The sequence below is a fragment of the Dromiciops gliroides genome, chromosome 4 (assembly GCF_019393635.1).
Source record: "Dromiciops gliroides isolate mDroGli1 chromosome 4, mDroGli1.pri, whole genome shotgun sequence".
Classification (NCBI taxonomy): Eukaryota; Metazoa; Chordata; class Mammalia; order Microbiotheria; family Microbiotheriidae; genus Dromiciops; species Dromiciops gliroides.
This window is the reverse complement of record NC_057864.1, coordinates 247,403,548-247,416,064: the sequence shown is the minus strand read 5'-3', so window position 1 is coordinate 247,416,064 and position 12,517 is coordinate 247,403,548. Positions and strand designations below refer to the sequence as shown.

The following is a 12,517-nucleotide window of genomic DNA, read 5'->3' as shown; positions in this document are numbered from 1 at the left end:
CCACTGCACCACCTAGCTGCCCCTGTCTCCAAGTATTTGAAGGACATGTTTGAGAAGAGGGCTCAAATTTGTCCAGGAGGCAAAACTAGGAATCCAGAGAGAAGTTGCAGAAAGTCTGATTCTGGATCCTAACTATTAGGGCTGTCTGAAAGTGGAATAGATTGCTTTGGATCATAGTAGGATCCTGATCCCTGGAAGGTTGGGCATAGAAACTGGTCAACCATTTGTTGGGACCATTGTAGCAAGGATTCTTGATCTGAGATGGGTTGGCCTCTAAGCAGGGATGTGCTAGTAAATGTTTAACAACCAGCTTTCAGGAGGGAAAAAAAAGTACCATTGCATTATTAACATTTTCTCCACATTCTTAAGCCCAGACAATCAATCAAACCCAAATTTGTAACGTTTGCCAGTTTCTGTGGTGTAAATGCTCACATTGAAAATTAAACAATGGGCTTTAGCCAGTTTGTTAGATCTAGTTCCAGCTCACAGCCCTGCCACTAAGGCCCCCTTTGACTTCTGAGATTGTGAGAACTCTTACTGCCTGTAATAAGTCAGTTAAGTGTGGCTGGGCCCCATTCTGAGCCTGGTCTGTGTGCTAGGCATAGATATGGGATACATGGTCCTCAATTGTCACACCATTTATCAGGGGTTGGACTAAATGAAAAAGAGCAGGAAATGAGAAGGGAAGAAGCATTTATTAAGCATCTACGCTAGCCAGGCACTGTGCTGAGCACCTTACATTGAATCCTCACAACAATACTGGGTGGTAAGCACTATTATCATTCTCATTTTACAGTTGAAGAAACTGAGAAAGAAATGAAGTGATTTGCCCAGGGTCATAAAGCTAGGAGCAGCTGGGTGGCACAGTGGATAGTGCCAGGCTTGGAGTCAGGAAGGCTCCTGAATTCAAATCTGGCCTCAGACATTTACTAGCTTTGTGACCATGGGCAAGTCACTTCACCCTGTCTGCCTTAGTTTTCTCATCTATGAGATGGAGAAGGAAATGGCAAACCACTCCAGTATCTACTCCCCAAGTAGGGTCACAAAGAGTCAGACATGACTGAAATGACTGAACAACAAACAATTATTGTTACTGCGGAAGTAGAAAGGATATATTGGGAAATAAAGGTGAACTAAAAACAAATTATATCATTAAAAATTTAAAACCAAAAAAAAGAGCAATCTAGACAGAAAGTTGGATGAAGGTGGGGTGGTATTGGGTAACATTTTCTGTTCCTATATATTCGGGTGAGGAAATCTAGGAGCCTCGTATCATGGAACATTTGGGTGAAGGTCAGTGAAAGTAGAAACAGAAACAATATTGTTATAAGGTATATACTACAGACCACTGGGACAGAAGGAGGGATTAGATGAAGAGTTTGGAAAACAAAGTGAACACAAGGATGACTTCAACTATCCAGTCATCTGTTGGCACTCTGCTAAAAGCAGAACTAATAAATTTGTGACTTGCTTTGATGATAATTGCATCTTTCTAAAGCTAGATGTGACAAGGAACCTTTCTTCTAGGCTTGTCTCTCACTACCCAGGAGGATGAGAATCATGGTGGTGAGAGATTACTCCATCACGGAGTTCATGATAGAGACAGAAGGGAAAGTCAGACATAGTTTGACATGCTCCCTAGATTTGGGGTAAAGGGGGTAGCTAGTTGGCACAGTGGATAAAGCATCAGCCCTGGATTCAAAAGAACCTGAGTTCAAATCCAGCCTCAGACACTTGACACTTACTAAGCTGTGTGACCCTGGGCAAGTCACTTAACCCTCATTGCCCCAAGAAAAAAATATATTTGGGGACAACAGGGGAAGCCTGCTGGGGACAACAGACTTCAGAGTGTTCGGAAAAAAACACATAGGTAGCATCCAACATTTTGATGGAAAAATCTTAAACCATTGGATGCTACCTTTTTTTGCTGAACACTGTAAAGCCTGTTGTCCCCAGCAGGATTTTTTGATGAAAAAAAATCCCGAACAACCAAAGAGGGAAAGGAACCTTTCAAGAATGAAATCCTGAAGACACAAACAGAAAGCATCCCAGTGAGGAGGAAAAAAGAAAGCTGTCTAAAGAGAATGTGAATGCATAGGAAACCCAACCAATTCAGATTTCTTGTAGATGTGTATAGAAGATGGGAGCAAAAGTGAGTCACTGAGGTTGAATACAAAAGACCCAAAAGAATTGTGTTCAGAAAACTAAAATCCAGAAGGATCTGAGGCTGTCCACTAAGGCTAAAGAACAACCACCAGGGGTGGATTGGGCTTGTTTGTTTTTTAAGTTGAGGGCAAGAGGAGGATCAGCCATGAAAGACAGAGAACAAGGAGCAGCTAGGTGGCACAGTAGATAAAGCATCGGCCCTGGAGTCCAGAGGACCTGAGTTCAAATCCTCCCTTAGACACTTGACACTCACTAGCTGTGTGACCCTGGGCAAGTCACTTAAGCCCAATTGCGTCACCAAAAAAAAAGGACAGAGAACAGACTTATTGTACTCCACTTGTGGGACTGTAGGGGACTCAAATGAGATAACAATGGATATAAAGCATTCTGGAAACCTTCCATCGGTGTGTCAATGCCAGCTACTCTTAACATGTTATTTATTATTCAGTTGTTTCTGACTCTTGGTGATTCCATTTGGGGTTTTCTTGGCAAAGATACTGGAGTGGTTTTCCTTTTCCTTCTCTAGCTCATTTTAAAGATGAGGAAACTGAAGCAAACAGGGTCAAGTGAATTGCCCTGGGTCATACAGGTAGTAAGTGTCTGAGGCCAGATATAAACTCGGAAAGATCAGTCTTCCTGACTCTAGGCCTGGCGCTCTATCCACTGCACCACCCAGCTACCCCCGTTAGTAATTCCCAATAAGTGACTATTCACCTTCTGCTAGATCTTGAGTGATGGGAAATTTACTACCTCCTGAGGCAGCCCATTCTCTTACGAGACAGCTCTAATTATTAGGAAGCTTTTCCTAATGTGAAGCTGAAATCTCTCTCCCTGTAACTAATTCAAGTATAATTTTAAACCCTATTCTCAAGAAACAACTCTTCAAATTATTTTTTTTGGGGGGTGGGGGTGTGGGCAATGAGGGTTAAGTGACTTGCCCAGGGTCACACAGCTAGTAAGTGTCAAGTGTCTGAGTCTGGATTTGAACTCAGGTCCTTCTGAATCCAGGGTCAGTGCTTTATCCACTGTGCCACTTAGCTGCCCCCAACTCTTCAAATTCTTGAAGACCCCTTTCCTGCTCCCCTCTTCCCTTTTTTGAGTTAAACATCCCCTGTCCCTCTGACTGACTTATGTTTATCATAGTCTTCTGTCCCTTCAACATCCTAGTTGCCTTCCTTCTTTTTTTTCCTAAAATTTTGTCCTTAGAAATTAACAAAATTCTCCAGAAATGTGCTCTGACCATTATAGAGGACATTATAGAGTATCACATCCCCTTTTTTCTAGATACTCTGCAACCCAAGATGACTTTCCCATTTTTTACTTCTATGTCACATTGTTGATTCATATTTGAGTTCATGGTCCACTAAAACCCCCGGATCTTTTATATACAAAATGTTGTCGAGTCATGTGTCCCCTCATCCTGTACTTAATGAAGTTGATTTTTTTAACCCAAGAATAACTTTACATTGATCTCTACTAAACTCCATTTCTTGGATTCAATCCATCATTCTAGCCTATTGAAATCTTCTGGGATTCTGACTCTTCACCCAATTTGAAAACTATCCATTGGTGTACTAGTAAATGTATAACAACCAGCTTTCACCAAAAAAGATGTAGGTATAACACTTATCTGTATTGTTAAAATTTTCTCCATCACTTTATTTTTTGTTTGTTTTGGGGGGTTTGGGGTTTTGTTTTTGCAGGGCAATGAGGGTCAAATGATTTGCCCAGGGTCACACAGCTAGTAAGTATCAACTGAGGCCAGATTTGAACTCAGGTCCTCCTGAATCCACGGCCGATGCTTTATCCACTGCACCACCTAGCTGCCCATACATCACTTTCTTAAGACTAGATAGTCAACAAAACAATAAATCAAATTCTGATTCATAGCATTTGCTGAGGTGTAAACACTCATCCTGAAAATTTAACAGTAGGCTCTCTGAGAGTTGGTGCTAGCAGGCTCTAGGACATGACTACAACTAGCTCTCCCTGGATATGTCAGGCCAGAAAACTTTTGAGGTTCATCACAGCACTTAGGTTCTATGATATTTAGTTCTAACCCTTACTTAGCCATGACACTTTACTTTATTTCTCTGAATCTCAAATTCCTCATCTGTAAAATGGAGATAATATTTGTCCCACCAACCTCAAAGGGTAATTATAAGGGAAGTGCTTGGTAAATAGAAAAATACCCTAAGGATGCACACTATTAGCATAACTAGTGTTGGTATTATCAGTGGCTGATTGGTTCCTTCACATGGAATGTAGGGGTGGGTCCTGAAACTCTGGGGTCTCTATTATACTCCCCTCCCTCACTATCCTCCTCCCACTCCATTCTTCCACCCCAGGCCTGGGCAGCTCCTTGCCTGGTCTCTTCTTCCACCTGCCAGGAAACTTGGCCCTTTGCTTGCTTCAGGTGTCCCTTGGTCACTTTCAGCTGCCCTTGGACCTGCTCCAATCTCCCGGTCAGGTCCCTCTGGGTTTCCTGGAGTCTCTGGTTTTCCTTGCTGACCTCTTGACGCTTGCTTTTCAGCAGGTCAATCTGGGCCTCCAACTGTAGAAGGGAAAGAGAAGGTAAAGCCAGGAAGAAAGAAGTCAGCTCAGCCCAGCCCAGAGGATTAGTCTCCTGGACAAGGCCTCCCTTCCACCATCTTTGTTTCTACTTTCTTTCCCTTTCCTTTACTATCTCAATCTAAATTTATTTTGGAAAAGTCCAACCTTATTTTTGCTAAACTAAAAGGAAAGAGATTTTTCTACCCCCTCTGGCAGAATAGGAAGAAAGAACTATGAGCCCTGATTCCAGATGTGGGAATGGCTGCCCAGTAAACTGAAGGACATGGGAAGACATAGGGGACCTGGAACAAGTGGAGTGGAAGAATGGGAGTGAAAGAATGGGAGATTCTTATCCCTGAATCTTAAGTCATTACACTTGTCAAATACAAGTTCATCCCATTCACAGTCAAAGTTCTAATTACTACTTGTGAATTTCCTTCCATCTTTTTACTCATTATTTTCTTCTTCAGCCTCTCTTTTTACTCTTTCCCTGTTACTTTATCTTCTTCCCCTACCTTCCTACCCTCCCACTTCACTCACCCTCTAAGGGTCCCCATCCTCCAATCTTAATTCACACTCCCCTCCAAAAGTCCCCCCCCCCATCTTCTCCCTCCACTCTCCTAAATCTTAATCTATACACCCTTCTAAATGACCCTCCTCCACCCTGTGCCCAATTTTCTCACCTCTCTACAAGTGCAATTTCATTTGCAATCATCTTTTTTATTATACTGTGTTATGGAAATGCTTGGGTTTTTTCCATCAATTTTTTAAAAAGGAAAAAAAGAAAGAGAAGGAATGGGGAGGCAGATATGGATGGTAATTGGAACTGTAGCCTAACTACAAAATTTTCCAGGCTGGGCTAGGATTTCAGCACAGAGCTATTGATATCTCCAGGAGAGGGGTAAAGTTGGCAGCTGCAATATTCTTGGGGAAGTCCTGGAACCCAGAAAAGAGATTTGAGAAGACAGATGGGGAACTTCCTTGGCCATTGGACCAGGAGCTGGGGATGACCCAAGAAGTTGGGGAGCATTTAAAGGGAAGAATGAAGGGAAAATTTAGTCTGAAACCCCAGCTATGCAACTGCTCCTCCTTTAAAATAGGACTGCAATGAATGTTTTTACCAATGGCCAGTGGGGTTCATCCCCCGCCTTTTCCCCTAGGAGCCTCCTACAGAATCTTCTCACCTCTTTCTGGCCCTCGGCTAGGTGTTGCACCTCCTGTTCCTTGGACTCTAGAGCTTGGTGCATCATGGAACTGTAGACCAGGCCCTGAGTGTCACTCTGGGAGGAGAGAAAAAAAAGAGGATGCTTCGGTCAGCACCATCTATCTGAACCTCCCCTTAGTCCCTAGTAGGAGACCCATCCCCTCTAACCCAAGGCCATCTCCGAGGCTGCTGTAGGAGGCCTCCGTCTCCCTAGGAGAGATCCAAGCTCAACACCCATTTCTGGGCTGACCAGTAAGATACAAGACTCTTAGAGCAGAATGTAGAGTTGAAAGTGACCTTAGAGATAATTTAGCCTCCTATATTTTTTTTTAAAGAGCTGAGGCCAAGAGAGGGGCAGTGATTTATTCAAGGTCAAACAGCAAGCCAGCGGCAGAGCTTACAACAGAACCCAGATTTCCCGGTTCCTGAGCTATGTCTATACCCGCCATACTGTACCGCCTTTCCTGGCCTGATTAAAAAGTCCCTACTGCCCTCCTGCCCTTGTAGGCAATATTTCACTCCCCCAGTGTCTGGCCACCATCCAAGACTTTGATGAAGCAAACTACTATATAGAGAAGGGAAATAAACTCTCCGCTCCCAGGTGGGTTCACTGATGCCTAAAAAGCAGGCAGGCTAGGCCACCGAGTTGCCATGGCAACCTCCACCAGCCCACATTCTCCTGAAAGGATGCAAGAAACATGTAGACATGATGAATGGAGGCAGAGCTGTTTATGGAAGGCTCTGGGATTCTCCGGGCTCCCACACTGAATGCTGGGGTGCCTGTCAGCAAGTCTTTGAGCCTCAGCTTCCTCAGCCATAAAGTCGGGGCAGGGAGGGGTGGGGGATAGATGTACTATCTACCTTATGGAGTGGTTGTCAGCAGAGGGCTTGGGGAGCTATAAAAATGTGAGTCATTGTTGGAGACAAAAGGGCAGCTCTCACCAGAGATGAAGGTCACTCTGATTTGATTGGGGCAGTTCCAGGGTTTTGGTAACCTCTCCCCAGTGGATTTACAGTCCCCTAGGAAATATCCCCAGGCAGGCTGGATGGAGGGTGTGGCTCTAGATGTATTGTGAAATGGTTTTTGCTCCTCTTTCATTTACTGTAGCAAAACTGGGCGTAGGGGCAGCGTGGCCATCACCAAAGTCTCACTTGCAAACTTAACAGAATTGCAAGCTCTCCATGTGGGAGAAGATGCTCAATATCCCAGTAAGGGGGCTTCAAATTGAAGGGCATACTGTAGTGAAGGGAGCTCTAGTGTCCCTTCCTTGCTGCTCTTATGGGAATGAAGTGGGACCCAATGAAATCTAAAGATCCCAACCTCCAAGAAATCTTTACTTTCCCAAGGGAGAAGCAGCTCTGTCTCCTCCCTCAGGAATAAGGTGTGGCAGAGTACAGCCCTGGTAGCAAGATGATATGCAGGATATGGGTGGATGGATGGATGCTGCATCTCCTGCTGATACCCCATTGTTCAAAAATCTCCTCCTGGTTATCCCACCCTTCCCAGTTTTTGCATTTCCTCTTGCTTTGTAATTTCCTCCTCTTTGTTTTGGAGAAAACTAGGTCTTCTCTCACTCTAGCTGGACAGTTTTCCATATCCATCTGTCTCCCAGTCATATATTCCTCTCTCCTAATAAATCTCTTTTCATTTTACAAGATTCATGATAAGCCTCCAATTCTTTGGGTGAGCTAGCCCCCCCATCCAGGTTGCAAGTCCCCCCAAGAGTGCCCACCCCTCCCCTGCCACCACAATGTTGTGACTTAGAGTTGGGGCTTCCCAGAAGGAAAAGGAAGTGGATCCTCTTATCCTTCATATAGGTCTTCAAGCAATGGCTAACTTTTGAAGATGTGTTGTAAAGAGGGTTTTGTTCTGGTGCAGTTTAGATTACATGGACCCTAGGGTTCTTACTAACCCTGGTGTACTTTGATTCTTCAGTTCTGCCCCACCTCCAGTACCAGTTTGTCCCACTTCCTACCAGAGGATCACAGATCCAGGACTTGAGACTTTTGTCCTACCCCTGACTGATGACTGGGAGAGTGACGCCAGTCACTTTGTGCAGCTCTGCCTCACAGAAATCCAATTGACTCACAAGTCAAGACGTCACCAATGACTCCATTAGTCCTCTTTGAAAACAAAGGACATGGGCAGCTAGGTGGCGCAGTGGATAGAGCACCAGCCCTGGAGTCAGGAGTACCTGAGTTCAAATCCGGCCTCAGACACTTAACACTTAACTAGCTGTGTGACCCTGGGCAAGTCACTTAACCTCAATTACCTCACTAAAAAAAAAAAAAAGAAAAGAAAAGAAAAGAAAAGAAAGGACAGGCAGCAACAACAACAATGGCTGTACTTGGAGTCAGGAAGACCTGAATTCTAATCTAGCATCAAAGACTTAATCTCTGTGTGACCCTGGGCAAGTCACTTATCCTCTGCTTCTCTCAATTTCCTTAACTGAAATGAGGATAATAATAGCACCTACCTCCCAAGGTTGTCATAAAGATCAAATGATTTTAAATTTGCAAAGGACTCTTTCAGTTTCAAGTGTTATATCACCACCATCATCATCATCAATAGCACCTAATTCTTTCATTTTATAGATGAGGAAAATGAGGCCCAACGTGGGTGAAACCCTCTTGAACAACAAGCAGTAAGTGATGGGGCAGGATCTGAACGCAGGTCTGATGATGCCAAAGGAAGGAGGGAGAAAAATAAGTATGTATATTTTCATTAGGCACATACTATGTACTAGACAGGGCAGCTAAGTGGCTCAGTGGATAGAGCATTGGGCTTGGAATGAGGAAGACTCATCTTCCTGAGTTCAAATCCGGCCTCAGACACATACTAGCCATGAGACCCTGGGCAAGTCACTTCACCTTGTTTGCCTCAGTTTCCTTACATGTAAAATGACCTGGAAAAGGAAATGACAAACCACCCCCAGGATCTTTGTCAAGAAAAACCCAAATGAGGTCATGAGCAACATGAACACAATGTTTCAGACACTGTACTAAGTGGATCTCATTTGATAGGGTAATGCTTGTTCTATTGTCCCCCACACAGGCAGCTCCCCAGCCACATGGCTGCAGACCCCTTCTGCAGTCAGGAAACATTATATATGGGATGAAGCAAATGCTAAAGAGTCCTAAGATTCAAACTCACCGCTGCCTGCAGTCGCTGCTTCTCACTGTGAATCTGCTGTTCCATCTCCTCATAGAGCTGTCGGACCTCACGATGGTGGTCATCATCACATCTGGAGAGAGAAGGACCCCACAGCCCCTTTTGTGGTCTTTCTGTTAGTGGGTGTGGAGCTCATGGGCCAAAGGGGTCAACACTTGGAGAAGATCATGCTGGCTCCCCATGGCACGTGCTAAAACAGATCTGGGATTTCATCCATTTGGATATCCCATCCACCCTTGCAGAACACTACCCATCCAAACCTGCTCATTCTATGGGACTTTTATCTATGTCCTACCATAAGCTCACCACAAGGAGACATTTCGAAGGCACAAGTGGAACATTCTAGCCATACACCTGCTATCCCTCCCCTGTGCCTATGTTTCCCCTCCCCTGATCCCCATGCCTCTCTTGACCCTTCCATTGTCTAGACCTTCCTCCAAGCCCCAATTCACTCACCACCCTCACCCCCATCCTAGTGACCTCATGATACTAACCAACCTGATCCCCATGTCACCCAGACTCCATCCTCACCCCACTCCCGTACCATTGTGAGCCCCCAGCATACCACATTCTGGGCAATATGACACCCAACTTTTGTTCATTTCTTCCAGGAGCCTAAATTTTGCCTTCCAGGCATCCCTACATCATTTTGAGTCCTCATACTTCCCTGAACCTCCCCCATCTCTCGTCCTTCTGCTATCTTGTACCTACCATCCCATCCAATCCTTGGTTCTTCCTTCCCCCTTCCTCAATCTCCACATAGCCCTGACCTTGATTCTTTGCCTCCTATGTCCTTTCAATGACTCTGAAGCTTCTCAGGCCCATGATAAGCATCTGGATAGGCTTCCCTCAGGAGGCAGCAGGTAGGTCATTAGCTAAGTTCACTTTTTTTTTCTTTCTTGATTTTTGAGAATAATTTATGAATTATGAATACTAACTCTTCTTTTTGTTTTGGGAGGGGGTGAGGCAATTGGAGTTAAGTGACTTGCCCAAGGTCACACAGCTAGCAAGTGTCAGGTGTCTGAGGCCAAATCCAAACTCAGGTCCTCCTGAATCCAGGGCTGGTGCTCTATCCACTGTACCACCTAGCTGCCCCGAGTACTAACTCTTCTTTAGAAGTTTGACTGAATTCCCCCATGAATCCATCAGGATCAGATTTTTTTTTCTTTGGTAGTTCCTTTATAGCTAGATCTACTTTCTTCTCTGAGAGCGGGTTATTTAAGATCTCCATCTGGTCTTCTAATATTTGATATATTTACATTTTATCAATTTTTATATTTTTACATATTTATATATGTTATGTATTTTGGTAGTCCTCTCTCTTTTGTGTTCTCCATTTTGTTAGCATAGAACAGCGCCTGATATAGTCTGATTGTTCTTTTTCTTTTTCTTTTTTTTCTTCTGGTTTGGCCAGACTCACTTTTTCAGGGTCATCTGCAGAGCCTCCTTCTCAGCCCGAGTCTCCTGAAGATGACTGGTCGCCTTGGCCAGGAAACCCTCCAGATTGCCCACCAAGTGGGGCTCCTCCTGCCGGAGTTTTTTCCACAGCTGCCAGACTTCTGCCTGACTGAGGAAAAGAGAAGAGTTCTGTTCTAGGTATTGAAATAGGTACTGTTTGTTGGGGGAGAGCCAAGATTTAGACAAGATCCTGTCCCTTGTTCCTTCAGGGCCTGAGATTTTAAGCAGCTACTCTGGTGACTCATTTATGAAAATGGGACAGGATTAGACAGTTCTTTTCCTAGAGACCATTGGGACATTTCCAAAGGGACTTGCTGGAGATGACAGCCCTGGCGGTCTGAAGCCGTGGGGATTCTAAATGTTGATCACTACAAACCAGAACAAACAGTCTATAGCATGCCGGGCAAGATACTTCATCCAATCACATCACATAGATGACCGGCTATGATCTCTCATAGGCATGGCCAGTTTCTTCATCAACTAGGTGGTGAAATGGATACAGCACTGGGCCCAGAGTCAGGAAGACTCAAGTTCAATTCTGGTTTCAGATACTTACTGGCTCAGTGACTCCAGACAAGTCACTTAACTTCTGCTTGCCTCAGTTTCTTTCACTGTAAAGTGGGGACAAAAATAGTACCTACCTCCCGGAGCTGTTGTAAGGATCAAATGAAGTAAAATTTATAAAGTGTATAGCACTATGCCTGGCACATAGTAGGTGTTATAAAGATACTTATTCCTTTCTCTTTTCAGAATAATGTTTTTAAATGCATAAAATGAAGCATACAAAATTACAAAGGAAACCAATTATACTGAAATACAGTTACCTCTCTCTATATGTGTATGTATATGTATATATAATACCAATAGATCTATAAACACATGGATATATATTTAATATATATTTTTTGGTTTTGGTTTTGGGATTTTTTGCGGGGCAGTGAGGGTTAAGTGACTTGCCCAGGGTCACACAGCCACTAAGTGTCAAGTATCTGAGGCTGGATTTGAACTCAGGACCTCCTGAATCCAAAGCCAGTGCTTTATCCACTACACCACCTAGCTGCCCTCTTAATATATATTTTTGTTTGTTTGTTTGTTTTTGTTTTTGCAGGGCAATGAGGGTTAAGTGACTTGCCCAGGGTCGTACAGCTAGTAAGTGTCAAGTATCTGAGGCCGTATTTGAACTCCAGACCTCCCGAATCCAAGGCCAGTGCTTTATCTACTATACCACCTAGCTGCCCTCTTAATAAATATTTTTAAAAGATCACAGACTCCAGATTTCAGAACTATTAATCTAGTCCAACCCTTTCATTTTACAGATGCCTAAGAGAAATGCCTTGCCCAAGGACCCAATAGGTATTAGTAAAGGGCAGAAGCAAAATTTGAACCCAGGTCTTCTGACACTACCCCACTGAAGATAAACCTATAGTGGACCTGTACCTGTGTCTCACCAGGTTACAGCGGGGTTCAAAATAGGTTATATATGTAAAGTCCTTTGTAAACCTTAAAAGTTCATCTAAACGGCAGGTATTCCTCTTATTATTGGCATTATTATTTATGAGGGAGTAACCTATCAAGAAGGAGTCAGGGGGGCAGCTAGGTGGCGCAGTGGATAGAGCACCGGCCCTGGATTCAGGAGGACCTGAGTTCAAATCCGGCATCAGACACTTAACACTTACTAGCTGTGTGACCCTGGGAAAGTCACTTAACCCCCATTGCCTCACTAAAACAAACAAACAAAACAAGTAGGAGTCAGGTAGGTGGTTCAGTGGATAGAGCACTGGGCTTGGAATCAGGAAGAACTGAGTTTAAATCTGGCCTCAGACACTTAGTCACTGCATGACCCTGGGCAAGTCACTTAAACTCTGTCTCAATCCACTGGAGAAGGAAATGGCAAACCATTGCAGTATCTTTGCCAAGAAAACCCCATGAATAGTATGGTCCATGGGGTAAGGAAGAGAGGGACA

The 12,517-nt window shown here is 44.1% G+C and overlaps 1 protein-coding gene across 1 annotated transcript in view; it reads right to left on the bottom strand.

Annotated features, from left to right (window-relative positions):
* The window catches only part of RAB44 (RAB44, member RAS oncogene family), a 69,309-nt gene that overhangs the window by 26,443 nt on the left and 30,349 nt on the right, over nt 1–12,517 (bottom strand). The window contains exons 5-8 of the mRNA XM_044003397.1: nt 10,516–10,662; nt 9,078–9,168; nt 5,904–5,999; nt 4,533–4,720 (exon numbers count right to left, since the gene is read on the bottom strand). Of these exons, the coding sequence (XP_043859332.1) occupies nt 4,533–4,720; nt 5,904–5,999; nt 9,078–9,168; nt 10,516–10,662 (522 nt within the window). The remainder of the gene's footprint in view (nt 1–4,532; nt 4,721–5,903; nt 6,000–9,077; nt 9,169–10,515; nt 10,663–12,517) is intronic.